Source organism: Aythya fuligula, chromosome 3, assembly GCF_009819795.1.
Source record: "Aythya fuligula isolate bAytFul2 chromosome 3, bAytFul2.pri, whole genome shotgun sequence".
Taxonomy (NCBI): Eukaryota; Metazoa; Chordata; class Aves; order Anseriformes; family Anatidae; genus Aythya; species Aythya fuligula.
In genome coordinates this window covers 92,088,310-92,106,653 of record NC_045561.1, presented here as the reverse complement: position 1 = coordinate 92,106,653, position 18,344 = coordinate 92,088,310, and the positions used below count along the sequence as shown (strand labels likewise).

The following is an 18,344-nucleotide window of genomic DNA, read 5'->3' as shown; positions in this document are numbered from 1 at the left end:
TATATTAATGGCAACGTGCAATTGTTATATGGAGTTTACCAGTTGTCACAAACTGTCTCCTATGAAATACTTCCATCATACTGAAAACAGAAATATATAAAGGATATAAACAGTCATTGTTTTCTCATATAGTCAAGAATTCATTTCTTCATAACTAAATGAATTTAAAATCTTCATGCTACACTTGATTTAAAAGCTAATTCCCTTTCAAATTTAAATAAAACCTCAAAGCATTTATAAATGCTGCAACCACAGATAATCTCTTGGCCTCCCTAGTAACTGATGGCAGGATGCAAGGGAATGGCATAAAGCTGCTTCAGAGAAGTTCAAACTGGATATTATGAAGAATTTCTGTATCATGAGGGTGGATAAACACTGGAACAGGCTTCCCAGAGAGGTGGTTGATGCCTCATGCCCATCAGTGCTCAAGAGGCATTTGGATAATCCCCTCATGAATATACAATCATATACATCAGGTTGGCCCTGAAGTGGTCAGGCAGTTGGATTAGACGATTGCTTGTATCAGGAATAGTGTAGCCTGCAGGACCAGGGAGGTGATTGTCCCCTTGTATTCTGCTCTGGTGAGGCCACCCCTTGAGTACTGTGTTCAGTTTTGAGCCCCTCACTACAAGAAGGACATCAAGGCCCTGGAACATGACCAAAGAAGGGCTGCAAAGATGGTGAGAAATCTGGAACACAAGTCCTATGAGGAGCAGCTGAGGGAACTGAGGTCTGGAGAAGAGGAGGTTCAGGGGAGACATTGCTCTCTACAACTACTTGAAAATAAGTTGTGGGGAGCTGGGGGTCAGCCTTTTCTCTCAGATAACTAGTGATAGGACTAGAGGGAATGGTCTCAAACTAAGCCAGGGGAGGTTCAGGTTAGGAATTAGAATACATTTCTTCTCAGAAAGAATAGTCAGACTTTGGAATGAGTTCTACAGGGAGGTGGTGGAGTCACCGTCCCTGACAGTGTTTAAGGAAAGGTTGGATGTGGTGCTTAGGGACATGGCTTAGTGGATGGTAAGGTGATGGTTGGACCAGATGATCTTTGAGGTCTTTTCCAACCTTAATGATTCTATGATCTTTGAGGGTCCCTTGTAACTGAGCTGTTATGCTCTATAATGTTCTATTCTGCTATGGCCCCTGGACACAGTAATTTACATTAAAACAGCCTGGAGTTCGGAAGAAAATGAAATCCATTCAGATTTTGTTTGGCATTTTAAATTGTAAGAATTTGATTCAGATAACTGTTTAGTTTGATGTGTGAAACATGAGAAATTATTTTTAATTGATATTGCAATATATGACTGTGCAATGAACCAAAATAGGCTTTTGCATTCCAACAAGAAACATGATTTCTGACCATGCAAAAAGTTGAGTTCTGAGTGATGACTGATTAATCAAATTAAAATGGAGATCTCTTAAACATACTGCAACATATTCACACAGAGACAGATGGACAGGGCAAAACTACATTTTCATGCAGGTATGCAATAGCATATCTGGGACTCATGCTGTTTTACAATATGAATCAGTGTACCACATTAAAAATGCCATAGTCGAGCAGATTTCAGGATTCCCATTACACAAAATAGTTTCAGGGCTTTATATCATCTCTGTTTTTAACTGTACCCATTTGGAGTTTTGCATCCAAGCTCCTACCCTGGATGCATTTTTTTTTTTTTTTTTATAGGCTGACATAAATCTATTAAGTGCTTTTCAGAGAAAGATACTCAGAAAAGTGTAGACTAGCCAATACCCAAGGCACAATCTGTCTTTCTTATGTGTTTATAGACGGAAATCTCAATTAGAATCAGAGCAAAATCTTTGTTCATTTTAGCATTGGTTCCTTGCACTGATTTTCAACTGATCATTTTAAGGATAATAACTGGGCAGAGATTGTGCCTGACTATCATGTTACTTAGCACCACTTTGCATATGTAATTGCTCCCCCCTCCTTTTTTTTTTAATATTAAGAGGATTTTCTTAGTCATTCTGAGATAATAGTTCTTGTTTCCTGAACCTGCTATATCTACTGTTGTTCTGCACCCTTGATCACTCTTCCCCATCTGTTTTAACATGGTGGCCCATGGTGTGTGAATGACGCCTAAGGAAATCCTACATATTAGGGCTTTATGACTAGGTTAAATCAACTCAGAAATATTGTCTTTAGAACAAAGCACTATTTGTTACTTTACAGGAAGTGAATAATCATGTAAAGCAAGTAAGTAAACAATGACCAACTATTAATTGTCACTCTAAGAATTTATTTATTTATTCCTGCAAAGCTTTCTATGACCTTTTAAAACCCTTGCTAGCTGGACAAAATTACCCTCTGACAAAATTACTCACTGACAATTCCTGAACAGTGCATGTCCATACATTAAATGCTAATCTAACAGCCTAATTAACAGCCCTGGGTCAACTACTGTTCAAAATTCTCTTTCATTTTAAGAAAGTATGCAAGAGCAGAAAAAAAGTCTTTTGGATAATTTTGGATAATAAATTTGGATAATTCCAAAAATTAAGCCTTTTCACTATTTGCAGTCACTCTGTGGTAAGTATGCAATATAAGCAGAAATGTAGCCACATACCTTAATGACAAATAGTCACAGATCCTGCCTAGCTTGCCACACAGCTTCCAAAAATGTCTCCCTTCCTCAATTCTGGCTCTAAAATCTCAGATTTTCAATAGTGCTGTAACTCCCTAAAGGTCATACAGGTCATAAAGGTCATAAACTGCACACATCAAAGAGTTTTCAAATAGATAAGAGAAAAAAGCAAATAAGCAGGTAGAGTAACTCTACTGAAGTCACTTATATAAGAAATAGGTGATATTTTTCTTAAAGATGCCTTTCATGCTTCTGCTGCCGCCCTTAGCCTTCCCTTCTGAATGATCTCCCATGTCCATCCACAAGGGATATTCTGCCCCATCACTCCTAATTGACTCCCATTTATAGCACCTGGTACCAGACTGCCTTACTCCTCTAGCTATCTCTGAACAAAACCAATCACCACAGTTTAGAGGTGATCAACACACTTGGTATGACTCTTCAGAAAGATTATGTTTCGCAGACACTTTCTCTAAAAAGGCTTAGTTACCCATGAGACTTTCATTTTGTTTAAATCTAAGTCACCACTGGTTTCCCTTCTGCAGTCACTACGGGCAACTCCAGAGAGTGATTCATCTCCTGTTAAGTTCCTTTCCTAGCTTACTACTGTTAAGTTCCTTTCCTAGCTGGAGATACATAGTAAGTAACTCCTTATACTTTCTTAAACTATGTGACTAAATCTATCTGGGAGGCAGCATATAAGATACATCCTTTTTTCTCAGTATGTTTTACTTGTTAACATAAGCAGGCTGATGGCTGGGCATTCGCTGTGAGGCATCACCCTCAACCTGGAAGTCTCTTCACCTACTCAGTATAAAGTCTGATTATTGAGACAACTGTACCCCTCTGTAGGTCTCACCCAGAGGAACTTGCTTTGTTGAGAGAGGAATATGTTGAAATGAAATAATCTAAAATCAGAAGCGAATCTCCATCTTTAAAATCTGGTATAAAAACCAGGACTGATAAACTAAGGTGTTTCATATAACAACTCTGTAAGAAAACTGCTACAGACAACTATTTACAGAAACTTTCTTATTAGAAAAGATTATTACCCGTGTCAATAACATTGTACAAGTGATATCTTTTTATAGGAATATCAGGTGTCACTAAAATATCTAACGTGATTTTATCAGCAAAATTTCTCATTGAACATGAAATCAGATTTGTTGATAAATTAATATTTATAAAGCCATAAAAACATAAAACTAGAGGTTAAATACCTTTCTCAAATTTTCATTAGTTGCAATCTTTCCCAATTATTTTATGAATGACTTCTGTCAGGCTGGTCACCATGTAATTACCTGTGTCATTCTGCTAGTGCAAGTTTTTCTTTTCACTGGCCACATTTTTAATTGACTCCTTGTATTTCCAAACCAGTTAACTTTTGACTCATTGGTTAATTCCAACTATATCTGTCATATGTCCAGTAGTCCTAAAGAAGTGAGTCCTGCCCATGAAAGGGGTCATCCAGAAGGGTGAGGAAGATACTGTCAATGCCCTTACTAAAGGACAAATGTGAACATAAGGTCAAGCCTCAAATAAAAAAAATCCACAGTTTGCAAGTGCTGTGAAAATTTGAATCACATAGAAGTTTCAGTCAAAGAACACATTATGAACCCCAAAAATCTAGATAGGAGACCTGAAATCATTAAAAATCAGCCTTATTAGCTCCACTGCACCTTAAACTAAGACTAGCATACCACGACTTTTCTCTAGTATTCCATTTTTTCTGAATGGGTTTTCTTAAAATTGGCATTACCGTGCTGCAAAGTATTGCATCATTCCTGTAAGATGCAAGTATATCATCCTACATTTTTCCAGCTGCACAACTGGTATTTATGGAAACTTTCTGCCTTTTCTGTATCATTAACCATAAAGTTAGCATCTCTAGGGACTGAGGTTTATACATCTTTTTCAGGGTTGCTTCTATTTCTAACGTTTTTCAAACTCATTCATATTATCATTGCATTGCTGGTCCCATATTTCTGTTACTACTATGAATTCAATTAAATGTGAAATTTTTATTTCACCAACTTTAATTGCTATTAATCTGTCTTCTGCAACTTTCTCTAATTTCTATATACAAATTGTTTATAAGTTGTTGCCTTTGCTTCATCATTGAGGCTGAACCAAAACCACAATTCACTGAAGTTATTGTTTTTCTCTAGAAGACTTTTCATAGTCAACCAATCATATTTAAAGAATTTATATTTTAACTTAATTTTTCATTTAAAATTTCTTATCCTAGTGACATTTGATCATATTATTCCTTGCCTTTATGAAACTTTAAACCTTTCAAAACATCAGGAATACATCTATGGATGTATCCTTCATTTATATGCTTCATATCCTTCATCCTTTATCCTTCACACAGAAAGTTTCTGAACTGGTGTGTAATATGGCACAGAGCAAATGAGACACCTTTTTTTTTTAAAATGGACCTCCACAGATGGATATCCAAACTGTCATCAGTCACAGCAAAAGTTGTCAGAAGGCAAGAGAGGTCGTCTTATTGCTTAATAGTTCTGCAATTGATTATAAGAGAAAGAAGATTAGGAATAGTGGGCTTCTTTATTTTTCCCTCTGAGGGAGGGTGATTGTGGTGATTCTAAAAATCTGTTTTACTCCTGGTATCTATGAATTATCTAAAAAAACAAATACTGAAATGACAGCATTTCATTGAAAGTTATTCAGCACAATGAAATCTAAAGGTTATTGCAAAAAAAAAAAAAAAAGATGAAATATCTCATTATGCTGAATGATTAGAAATAAAAATGACAGAAAAAATGAGTATTGATAAATGCAAAATAATGCACATGACAATAATTAAACTAAAGTATTGATAGATATCATAATACTGAAAGTAAATGGTGCTAAATGAATTATTATCATTCAAGATAGATGCCAGGGATTATTTTATTTTTTTAAACAAATGGCATTCTGAAAACATCAGATTAGTGCAAAAAATTAGTGCAAACAGGAAGAATGCTAGACAGTAATAGAATAAATCCTGACACTAAACCAGAAAATATCACAGGATCCATTTCAGAAGTATGCTGCTGCTTCTACTGAGAAGAGTCTATCATATGATGTCCTAGCCATTTTATCCTTAAAAGAAAATAAGAGGTAAACTAAGGAAACTACTGAAAGAAGTTCAAAGGATAGTATGTCACTGATCAGAGGTACCTCACAGCTTCTGTACATGAAAAGATGAGGGGCACAAAAAAGAGAAAAACCAGAGAAACGTGCTGAATGGTGTGAAACTATCCATTGCTTTTAACTATGCATTAAGATGAGGGTGCTCATGAAGTATTAAGCAGCTGGTTTAAAACAAAAACAAAAATAAAAAGGCTGCTTCCTCTTTTTACACACAATGTGTAATTAAACAGTCAAACTCATTGCCAAAAAATTAATTAAGGTTAAAAAAAAAAAAAAAAAAAAAAAAAAAACAAGCCACAAACAACAATGACATAACACAAACAAACAACAACAATTGACAAGCTCAGAGAGTCGGAAACAAATCTACCAAGGGTATAAAGGCAGGATGGCATAGATGTAACCTTGAAAAGATTCAATTTTTGACTGCTGGAAGCTGAAAGAACACAATAGAGGAAAGATTACTCTGCATTTGTGCTTTTTCTTTTATGCTTTCCTGAGCAACCATAACTAGGCATCATCAGAATTGGCTATACTGACCTTTGTTATATATTTAAAAAAAAAGATACAGTCTTTAAAATGTCACCAAAACCTTCCCCCTCAACCTCCCACTCTAAAAAATACACAAGCAAAACAAAATAAACAATCCTCCCAATTTTTCAAGAAGCCAAAATAAACACCTCGTATCTTTTTGCTTCCAGTCTCATGTCTATAACTCCAATATTTTCCTTTTCTTTACTCATATTGGTGGCTAAAAAAACCCACAAATATACATGATGCAACACACAATGGCATTTTGCATGTCATTTTTGTCATCATTACAAAGTAATTATTGCATGAAGAAAACAAGTATTTACATACATTTTTCATGTCTACTTTTACATAAAACTAGATGCAATTTTATTTTAAGGCCATGAAAATGCAGCCTCTTCACCAAGTCCAATATCCATTGGACTTTATTTAGTCCAATGTCTTTATTGCCATTGATGAGATGGGCAAAATTTGTACCATTTCTAAAATGAAATGACAGATGCATTGAAGGGTATGTGGGTCTCTCTGAGGTGAAGAGGTTTGTACAGTTTAACGTGTAATACCATAGCCAAGTTCTTGCTGAATGTTACAAACCTAGCTATTACTGCTGTTGAGAAACTGGGACTAGTGCTATAGGTTTCAAATCTCTCTGCATGAATTTTATCACCTACATCCACACCATTGCTTCTGATCTGTCACTGGTGAAAAACCTGCACCCTAACAACAGCTAGCAGTAAGACAAGACCATGAAACTGCTTATGAGTACTCACTCACCAAGCGAGTCATAGATATGTCTAAACTACAGCCATGTCTCAGTAATACACTCAGATCAATGATTGGGGTAGATCACCCAGTCAGGTTAACATTTCTAATTAATCTGAAAGGCAAAGCAATGGGCTGGCTCCAGCAGTAAGAACATGCTTTTATATTGATTCCATTGTGTGACAGAGCAAGACCACCAAGGGATTGCTTTCACAGACTAACTATGTCTCTGGAATATCTAAAAAGACCTTAATCCATTTAGGAGTATCAACCCTTGAAGCAGACCTGAAGTGGTGAATTCTGGGCCACCTGAAGCAGCTGTGGAACTAAACCTAGTTAAAAGATGTCTGTAGGTCTGGTAGGCCAACAGGCAACTGACTCATCACCACATGTTTAAAAACATTTGTGCACAGAGCACATTACATTTGTTGTTTCAGATGTGTGAGGAACTGCATGCTTTTTGTTTTGCTCTCCATTTTATAGCTTCACAGGAGAAGTAATATCAGCAGTCTATATTTTGCATCAGTAAGCACATAAAAAGTCAGTTGAAAGACACTGTAGCTTAAAAGACACTGTAGCTTAATTTTCAATTAAAAAGGTCATCTGTATAAATTTCGTGTACATCTCTCCCCTCAAAACTTCACTCTGAGGGATAGCTTTAAGTTTATTTTATTCAAAATTAAAATGGGTTATCTAAATTATGCAGCTTCAGTGCTGCCCAGCATGCTGCCAGACCAGCCAGTATCATGTTCATAAAAACTCCTTCATTTGTAAAAAGTCAACAGCCATTGTCCATAAGTTATTACACCTCTCTTGAGTACACATGTGTTTAAACATACTTATAGTAATCTGATCGTAAATAGGCAATATCAGTTAAAAAAAGATGTGAATAGGTAAAGTGCTATATGACATTTTAGGGCTCAGCAGAATCTCTAAAAAATTTTTCCTCAATTAAAAAAAAAAACTTGTACATAAAATTACCAGAGATGTTGCACAGTATGAAAACAGAACTCATAGCAAAGCTAGACAGCTGCTCAAATAATTTCCTTATCGCAGTTTTTAAATAATTACTGTACTTAATATGCAAGTACATTTGCAGAATGTGCAAGTATAAATTATTTACTTTGAAGAATATGAAAGATGTCTATTCTTAGGAATGAAGCTGTGCTGCTGCTCACTGCCATAGTTACAGAAGTATTTAGCCTGTTGAGATATCTCTGAAATAGGACAAGAAGACTGAAAATAAAAAGTGATAATATAGCTTATTTAGAAACAAAAGTAAGATTACAAAACCACAGAGTGTGAAATAGTATGTAAATAGAGATTTTATACTGTACTGTAGCACAGAAGGAACTCAGATGACTAACAAAAATGAGCAAAATAAATGTCATATACTTCTGTATACTTGTTAGGAAACAGTCAAAACATCGCATTGTGTGCTGTATATATGGCAATATAGCCAGCACAACACAGCATAATAGATCATTAGCAACTTTGGTTTGTAGTGCATATGAGTTCCTGTGTATACACAGAGGAAATGTATGTTGGAAGTTAAACAAGTTCTTTTGAGACATTAGCTAGAGAAAGGCCTTCAGAGAATTAAACTACTTCCAAATTATTTAATTCTTTCCACTGAAAGAAACTAGTATCAAAGTCTGTTTTCAATTGCCTTCAAATCCCTCTTTTTATTTTTTTCCTCTACATCAAGTTTTATTATAAATAACGTTAGTAGGAAATTAGTATTTTACTGTTTTACTGAAAGGCTCTTTTTCCTCAATAATTTTCCATATTTAGTTAGGAAGACTGAAGAGCTGATGGGCTCCCAGCACCCTGGGAGCAGACTGCAGCTCTCCCTAAATCTTCTGATGAGTCTGATCTGATCAACATACTAAAAAAAAAAAAAAAAAAAAAGTGTACAGCCAGATGATCACAAGAGATCATCAACTGAAATGCATTAAGTGACCATGGATTTATTCCTAGTCCTTCAGTGTTGCCAGGGTGTGTCAATTTAAAGCTGATATAATAGACTAGGAAAATGCATGAAGACAAATAAATTGAATAGTAGCTCTGAAAGTGGTAATTGGTTCAATTCCTGATCAGCTGACCACACAGTTGTAAACAATGTTTTTAAAGTGGTCATGGCACGCCAGCTGCACCCTACCCTTTACATAATAGCTCACTATTACAGAGTACTCACACATAAAATGAGTGATCAGTATCTGCTTCCCTCCTAGTCTCAAGGGATGCTAACTGTGTCAAACAAAAATGCACTGCTTACAGGGATAAAAGTGATTATCAGGAAAAACAAAACAAAACAAAAGCACATTAGGAAGCACAAAAGCCCTAAAGGTGGTACTTAGTCCTTTACTATACACAAATGTTAACTTGTTCAGAAAATATATTTGTTCCATATTTGGGTGTAAAAGTAGAATGATGTAGTCATATCAGATGAGAATTATATAGCATTTCATTTCTCATTAATGGTGAAGAAATTTTAAAATAACATTTACTAGATATGAACTTTTCAAAATCAGCAGAGCAAGAAAAGCTTCTAAGCTGTTCCATCTCCTTAATTGGGCATTTTAAATATTTCCCCTTTTAGTTCACTGACCCTGGATCCTGTTCTGAAGTACGGAGACAAATCATCAGCCTCAGGTTCCTCTCTTAGACCTAGATGCCATCCAGTCTGGGGTCACAAGTAGAGGATTGTCAGACACCAAATGATTTTATGAAATCTGTGCAGGCCATAGAGGTGAATCTGCAAAATACATCTGTCTGTGGAGTAAGTTCACAAAATCACAGAATGGTTGAGGTTGGATAGGACCTCTGGAGGTCATCTGTTCCAACCCCCTTGCACAAGTCAAACCAAATAAAACAGGTTGTGCATGGAGCATAATGACAAAAGTTATAATACTTGTAAGAATACCCAAAATCTAGTATTTGAGGAAAAATCAAGATAAAATCAGCTCAAAAAAGGCCAGCTAGAGCACTCCTCTCTACTCTCAATGACTGGGGAGCTTATTGGGTGTCCAGAAAGGATGGCCATCTGGTAATCCCAACTCTTTATTCTTCAATCCTGGACCTCAGCTCTCAGGTTTGCACTATCTCTGAAAGCACTTAAACCCAGCTCCTAACCCCAGCTGTCCCAGAGCAATCCTTTCCACTTTTCCTGCACTCTCATCCCTTCTAGGCCCTAAAGCTGTCTGGTTAAGACTGTTCACAGGTAGAGGACTCTGGGAATATTTATTTCTCTGTGAAAACAAAGAAGCTCAAAATGATCAAGTTGTCAACATTTAAAGGCTTACAGTTCTGCTTTTTAAGCCATAGCTCCTGAAGCCACGCAACTATGTGAGAAATTTAAGTTTTATGGAAAACAAACAGACAACAACAAAAAGAGCCTTTAGTCTCTACTGTTTATACTTTCCACATTGTTAATGCTGGCTAACTTACATTATGTTAAAATCAGTACAAATGCGATACTAAAACCTAGACTTTATGGAGCACATTTTGGTCTTAATTTTTACTAGGTTGCCCCCCCCCCAAAAAAAAAAAAAAAAAAGACATTAGGCATTAGGCAGTTGTATTTCAAAACTCTAATTCCATTTACTCTTTTGACCTATCATATTTCTATTATAAGCAACATTTCATATTAAGACTAAACATCAAAATATAACAGAGCATTATCTCTAGCTAATATATGTAAATAAGATTTCCCCACACCTCCAAAAGCCAAAGTTCTTCTTAAAAAATAAAAAAATAAATAATCCTGCAAAGTCAGTTGCAAAATAAACCTTATTCACCAGGTAGAAAAGTCCTGAGTGTGGCTTCCATGCAGACCTTACACCATTTGCAAAACAGAAGCAGCAGACAGTAAAGGTAGCAGCTTGGTTTTAAAAGCTTGTCAGTCACTGAACTACTGAACGCTGCAAACATCCTGGGTTCAATCATTCATTTAAATGCCAGTTGGAGGGATCCCAAAACACCACCTGAGGCTGAGCCACTTGTGACTTTGAAATGTATTCACATTTGGAAGAGCCGGTATAAACTGTGGTAATTGTTTTCTGCCTCCAACTTTGAGGTGAAACCTTGACAAGTAAAAATTTCAATGCTGTTCTTGGACAAGATGGAAACTTAAATAATCCAATTTAAATTGGAAGTACTAGTTCCTTATAATTTTGCTTCAGTTAATAAACCGTTATTTTTTTTTTTATTATCCCCCCCCCCCCTTTTTTTTTTCTTTCTTTTTTTTTTTTTTGTTGTGTTTTCTAGGTATTTGTTTAAAAATTAAGTCTCATTAAGATGTAAGTATGAAAATGTCCTTACATCTTACTGACACAATCAATGTAATTTCTGACGATAATATTTCACTTAAATTTAAAAATATTCATATGCAATGTGAAAACTCATTTGAATAGTTTATTACATTCTTGATTTGGTATAAATAAAACTGTTAGGTTCTACTGCTTTCATCCCTGTAATGAAATTCTGATATTCACTGCTGCAATAAATTAGGTCTTATAAATGTGGGAATAGAAATGTTGTTTTTGCAGAGTTACATTGTTTAGAAGGAGAGAATGTGGTACTGAGATATGCTTACAGTGATAAGAAAGTTTAGCAGGCGACCTTGTAAAATGCAGACAATCAGACTCCTTAGGACAATTAGGTGAAAATCATGGTGTCAAGTCAAGTCAGATAAGTGAAGAAACATTACCACTTCAAGCAGTAAAAATGTCAAAAGAAATTTGAAATTTAACAGGCCGGCGACTGAAGGCCATGCATTGTTTGTGAAGCATCAGATAGATTGTGAATCTGGATTACCCACTCAGTGGGGAAACAGGGGAGGGTCCTGCCATTAAAAGGTATATAAACTGTGTTCTGGAACTAGTAGATGCGCTCTCTCCTGCTTGTGGGGCGCCCGCCATTGCAATCGCGAATAAATTACTACTTCACTGTGATCCTCGCCTGAGCCTAAGTTATTGGCTACGGAGTGTTTCTCACAATAAACAACAAAACATCATAAAACAAATTCAAGAGATGCTGTAAATAGGGAACAAAAAGGAAATTATCTCATGCAAGCTTTTTGATTGTAAACCCCTTGACACATGTTGTAACCAGCCAGTTAATAATTGCTTTGTAAATTGCTGTAAATCTGAAATGAAGCAGAGGGGATAAAACAAACAAACAAGTCATAAAGTATGATTGTTACTTGTTTAGAGTGATTATTGCCACTGCCAACTGAGTTCAAACTCTTATAACAAAGAACCTGATTTTGTATTTCTTCCAGTTCAGCAGTTATGTTTGTGATGGAAAATACATATAACATTTATCAATAAATAATGTGTCACACAAAATACATGCTTAGGCAGATTCTGAGTATAGTAAACAGCAATACACCACAAACTTTGAAGCTCTCACTAATCTCTATCCCTAATTCACCCAGAATAGATTTTCTCAGGCTCTGCAATAGATGACAATCTTTAACAGATGTTAAAAATCAAGGTGGCATAGAAATGGAGGCCATCGTGACTATGTAATGCTATAATGCAGTAGCTCCTTTTCAGAACAGAGGACATACAAAGCTATCTTTAAAAAGGAAGCTTTTATAAAAACAATTTAAAGTCTGGCAAAATTGTGAACAACTGGAAATAGGCTTATCCAAAGGACAAATGCTGGCAATCTTTGTAATCAGCAATGCTACCATTTTTAACTATGTTATTCCATACTTTTCAGGCATCTGGAATTTAGCTATAAATTTTATTTCAGTGGCATGTCTTGGCAGATCCTCACCATTAACTTGCTGCCAAAACATCATTCCATGTTGTGTTGCCAGCATTATGACAATGACCTAATTTTGTATTGCATGTTCAGAAATTGAAAAGTCAGAAATCATGAATAAAGTGCTTTCTTGTCTCATGGTTATTTCCCTGTGTAAGAATACTTAAAATAATATTTAATATCAGTGGTTTTTAACTGGAAGTATAAGGAGATGGAATGGGAAAGTCTGAAAGAGACTATTTTAAAAGTGGCTTTCTTATTGTGACTCACTTGGTAAATTTTATGTTACTTGTTTTGTATTCTTTAAAAATGTTTCATTGCTCTAAAAATTAATGTTTAAAATGCTGTATTTAAATAATGTGCTTCTAAGTATTTTTCTTTCCTCTTCCTGCTAAGAACTCCTCACTGAATAAAATGTCTAATTTCTGTCATGCAAACAGATGTATGCCTAATATGAACACCTCTGATCTTGGTATGTGATGGCGTGATAAAAATCCCTCTGTTATTATGAAAACATATGAACATTTATTAACTTCGTTGGTTTACTTCAAATAGAAATAAGTTGCCAATGTATTTTTGAAGGAATACAAGTTCTGAACATATTTATAGTGCTTAATAGTCTCAGGATAGACTGCAGACAATAACTTCTGTAACTCTACTATATAAAACAACATTTACTTAAATTCTAGGACAAATTGTAAGTATGATAATATCATGGAATGCTGTAGAAAACTGGAGAAAATCATTTTCAGACAGTCTGAGTGAAAATCAACAGGTAAATACTTTAGAAGTTGATGTACTGAGTCCAGAACTAAAAAGGTTCCCAGCTGTAGAGGATGCTTCTGTGTTTCCTAGCTGATGAAGCATTGCTAAATTGTGGTCTGAGTTAAGTCTAGCTGTCTGAGCAGAAACATCAGTCTAAAGCCTGAGGAATGTTTTGCTCATGCTGTTTTCTCCAGACAAAATTCATTGACTTCTTTAGATAAATCATTACCTATATATATACAAAAAAAAAACCAAACACATACCAGGGGATCAACTATGACAATTAATGGCCTGTTTGGCATCTTCCTAAGATGAATCTTCAACAGGCTTTTTTTTTTTTCTTTTTCCTTGAGCTGAAGGAACTTAAAGAAGACACAAATTCAATGCAGCAAAGCCATAGACAGTCACAGAAGAATGCTAGAAGTCACTTACTGGAACGAGGAATTTCTTTATTTCTTCCAAGGCATGACTCATACGAGAATATGCTTCCCCAGGTGGAGCAAACACTTCAATTAATACATGGAGCTCGTCACTCAAGTGTGCATATTTGGCTTCTCCACTTTTCCTCAGTTCTTCCTCCTATGAAAAAGAGTGTTGTTGTTTTTTAAAACTGGGAATCTGCTGATTTAGCATCTACAGAGAACATGACAAAAGGACATAATATAAGTAGACTTTAAACCCTTTGAGAAATAAAAGTCTACTACAAGCCACTAAAAGATTTAAAATCTTTTTTGAGTGTTTGAATGATAAAACCAGCATAATTATCATCTACAACAGATTTTACTCAGCACAGTGAAAAAATGCGAAATACTCCAGCACTGAGTACTGAAATATTACTTCCATAAGGCAAAAGCTGAATTAATCTGTTTGAATCTGGGCTGTTCACAAAATATGAAATAAAGATCCAGTTAACAATTCTGGAGCATTTTAACAAATTCTGTAGCTCATGAAAGTATTCCATTTATTTAAAGAATATCTGTAGATTGTGCATTTCAGTATTGCTAAAGGAAATGCTCTAGTTTTTCTACCTGAGACATGAGGTTTGAGTTTCAGTCCCATTTCTGACACACAGTACCTATGCAATCTTGTGTACACTGGCTAAGATTTACCTCATCTAAGTTTATCTTGACAGCCTTTTGGTCCCAGTTTTCCAACTATAAAATGAGCCTAATAATCCTATTTTATGTCAGAGCAATGATCTGAATCTTCAACCCACTTTTTTGCATAAGAGTTTGAGACTGTGATTGTAAACTGTAATGTGCATTCATAGTAGTTACCCATACATAAAAAGCAAAGATATAAAATAGTGATCATGTCAATGCTATTTTCTCTGACAACAAAACACATTATACATGACAGCAATAAGAAATGTGGAAGATATGATCAGTTCAAAGCTCAGTCTTCAAAAATATTTTTAGAAACGTAAATTTGAGTAAAGTATGTATGCATATTCTAATTTTATAGATAGAAAACATAATCACAGAAAGCAAGTATACTAATTTGCTTAAAAATGGTCAAGAAGTTATAGCTTCTTAGTATATACTAAAATAATTCTATTTCAGCATTAATATTTCTAACATATAAAAACTGTAACAATATATGACAGTTGTTACTTACTTAATTATGCATTAATATAATGTGGGTGTTACCTAATTTATGCCATTGCTTCACATGAAAAATACTTGCACAGTGCTATGCTTCAAACAATACTCTACTGTAGCATAGTTGTTTTGTCTACAGTAGAAGACAAAGCCCAAAGGACTTTATGAGTTTTCACTGAATACAAAACGGTTATATCCTTTAGCTCCAGAACCCTAGATCTGGCCCCATAAGTGTACGTTTTGCATGATAACTTAGGATAAAATCATAACTCAGTAAATGTAATCCATAATTTTATTTTAAATGTTGAAAATACAAATAACTGTTTTAAATTTAAAAGTGATAATCAGTACAGATAATATAAGATTTTTTCTCTTACTACAGTTCAAATATCTTTGACATTACAGCTTTACCACTGAAATCTCATTGAATGTCCACAAGAACCAGAGCATAATATTACTGTCTATCATGAGACGTTACAACACCTTTTGCATATTTGATTGCAACTTCTGTCATAATTTGACATGAAGTCTTTCAACAGAATTAAATTTTAAAGTTTTTATGTTTATAAATATCCTGGTAAATGCTCAAAGGTTCTTTCATATAACTTTTTTAGGTCTCATAAAAACAACACCAGAAAATTCCCCAAATTTTCTTCTAGGAGTATGCTACCAACAAATTTCATAAGAAATATAAATTATTATTTTTTAATGTAGAAAAAGACAAAAATTAAATTTGCCTCATTATTTTGATAAGGATTTTTGCAGTTAAGACATAATTAACATGATTTTATAACATAGACCTGTCTCACAGCAAATTATGTATATGCTTGTATGGTAATAATAATGGTAATGACATTTTTCTTATCTCAATAACCTCAAAAATTTTTAAAGCACATCATTTTATAACCTTTTTTAACCTTTTTCCTAGGTTCTACACATGTTTTCTGTTACTGCTCAGCAATCATTTCTATAGGTGTTAGCACCAGCAGGCTGGGGCAGCAAGATCCTCAGCACTTCTTTCTGAAGATATCTAATGATGTCTTTTTCATGGCATGCTTGGAGTTAAAGATGGAATTTTCACATGGTACTTCTTCCTACAAGGGTGATAAGTCAGAAAATGCTTCTTTCATTGCATCTCTGTGTGTGTCATTAGGAGGAGAGAAGCTATTAAATCACTTCAGGAAAAATACTGAAGAGTAAGAACTCATAGACCATGAGCACTGTTCCAAGCTTTGCTTCCCCAAACCAGAGAATATGACTCAGTGTTTTAGGACTGAGCATAGCCTTACATTGAATCATTCATCAAGTAAAAGGCATCTAACAACCAAAACAACAGACATAACTCACACTGCTGAGTAGACGCTTGTCTGATATGGAAAGTTTTATCTACTGCCAGGTAATAGAGATTTCTAAGTGCACCACAGCTAAACAGGCTCTCCTGTCACAGGAGCACATGAAGTTGGATGATTCCTTTGTAGGACTTCGATTAGCAAGTATCACAATCCAACCACACAGCAAAATGGTCAGTCCACACTACTTATATCTAGCTCTACAGCACTACTTTTTATCTAGAACCTCAGAGGATTTTGCTTCCTGCTAGCTGTAGGCTGGCTGCACGAACAGTTTCCACCAGAAGTCAGAGAGCTTACCTGGAGCCCACCTTTGGTTTACCTTCATACAGAAGAGGAATCCAGTTCACACACTGTGATATCTACACGGTGTAACTATCCCCACCAGTAAGTGGGGATGATCAGTTTGTTCTCTAAACTGCACCTCATACTAATGAATGAACACCCAAGGTGATACTGAACTAAGACTAGGAGAACTCCTAGCTAAACAGAAAAGTTCTCTGCTATGTGATGCAAAAGTGAATGAGATTATCATAAAGCCCAGCCAAGACAGACAAATAATACTTTTTTTACTAAGTCTGCCCAGTCATTTACAAACTATGAAAACTTGCATATGCTGGTTTCAAAATATTAGATGAAAAATGGTGAATTTTCCACCAGTAATTGCAGAGGAGGGTCAGAAATCTTTGTCTTTGTTCAAACTCTCTTGAAGACACAGGAGATAAGATTTCCCTTCCCAATTACAGAATCTGTCCATTCTGAATATTTCACACTGCATGATGTAAACAGGTATTTATATATCTACTTGAATATGCACACAGGCATCTGCAAACCCTGAACTGAACAAAATACCTCCCAGAACCTCAAAGCATATCTCCAGTTTGGAGTTTGCAATCCTATCAGGTGGGATGCCTGGAGAGCCTGTGGTTGCCATGACTTCGTGGGATGTAAAATGATACTGTAAAGTGACTGTTCACAAGTGACTGGGTGCAAAGGCACAGGTTGAACACCAGAATCCTGCTCACTTTGCAAAGCTATTTTCTATAGAAAGGAACCCAGTTTTAAATTAACTCACATTTTCACAGAAGGATTCAAGTGCTATATTCAGAGCTATTCATTCTAAGCTTCAGCTTCAGCCTGCATGTGATCTTCATCACGAGGACACAAATAATAGCAGTAAAAGAGATATGTGAAGCTGCACAAAAGAGAAAATCTACAATATGTTTACAGTGATGGATGCAGTGTGCTTTTTTTTTTTTTACAGGCACTAAGGTCTCCAGATGTAAACAAGCTCGAAATGAATTTGCATGCAAGGTCTGTCAGCACAACTTCTTAGCTAGGAGAAAACTTGACACCAGAGAAACAAAATGATTTCCAGACCAGGGTGTTACAAAGCAGAAATCGGCTGCTGAAACTGCCAGGTCTGGAAGGGACACCAACATGGTGGTAACAGGATACTCAACTGACCCATTTGGGTACTCCCTTGCTGGACAGGGCAAGCATCCCCTTCTGCTCCTTTCACCCTCCTGACAGAAGAAGATGCCTCAGCTCCTTCAGTCTGGTCAGAAAAGTTAGCTTGTCTTGTCCTTCTCCTGCAGCAGCAAACAAACACAGGACTTCCCAACATGATGCCTTAGACTGTACCAATCTTGTTTCTTGTTTACTATGGGGTGGTGATACTTAACTCCACTTTGGTTCAGCACAGCACCCTCCAGTGACCAATTACCACCTACTCCTGATCTTCATCAAGTGGCAGCTTCCCTTGTCTCTCCAAATTAACAGCATTATGTTCC

The 18,344-nt window shown here is 35.7% G+C and overlaps 1 protein-coding gene across 1 annotated transcript in view; it reads right to left on the bottom strand.

Annotated features, from left to right (window-relative positions):
- The window catches only part of KHDRBS2 (KH RNA binding domain containing, signal transduction associated 2), a 346,168-nt gene that overhangs the window by 156,913 nt on the left and 170,911 nt on the right, over window positions 1–18,344 (bottom strand). Inside the window, exon 4 of the mRNA XM_032184045.1 lies at window positions 14,034–14,180. Within this exon, the coding sequence (XP_032039936.1) occupies window positions 14,034–14,180 (147 nt within the window). The remainder of the gene's footprint in view (window positions 1–14,033; window positions 14,181–18,344) is intronic.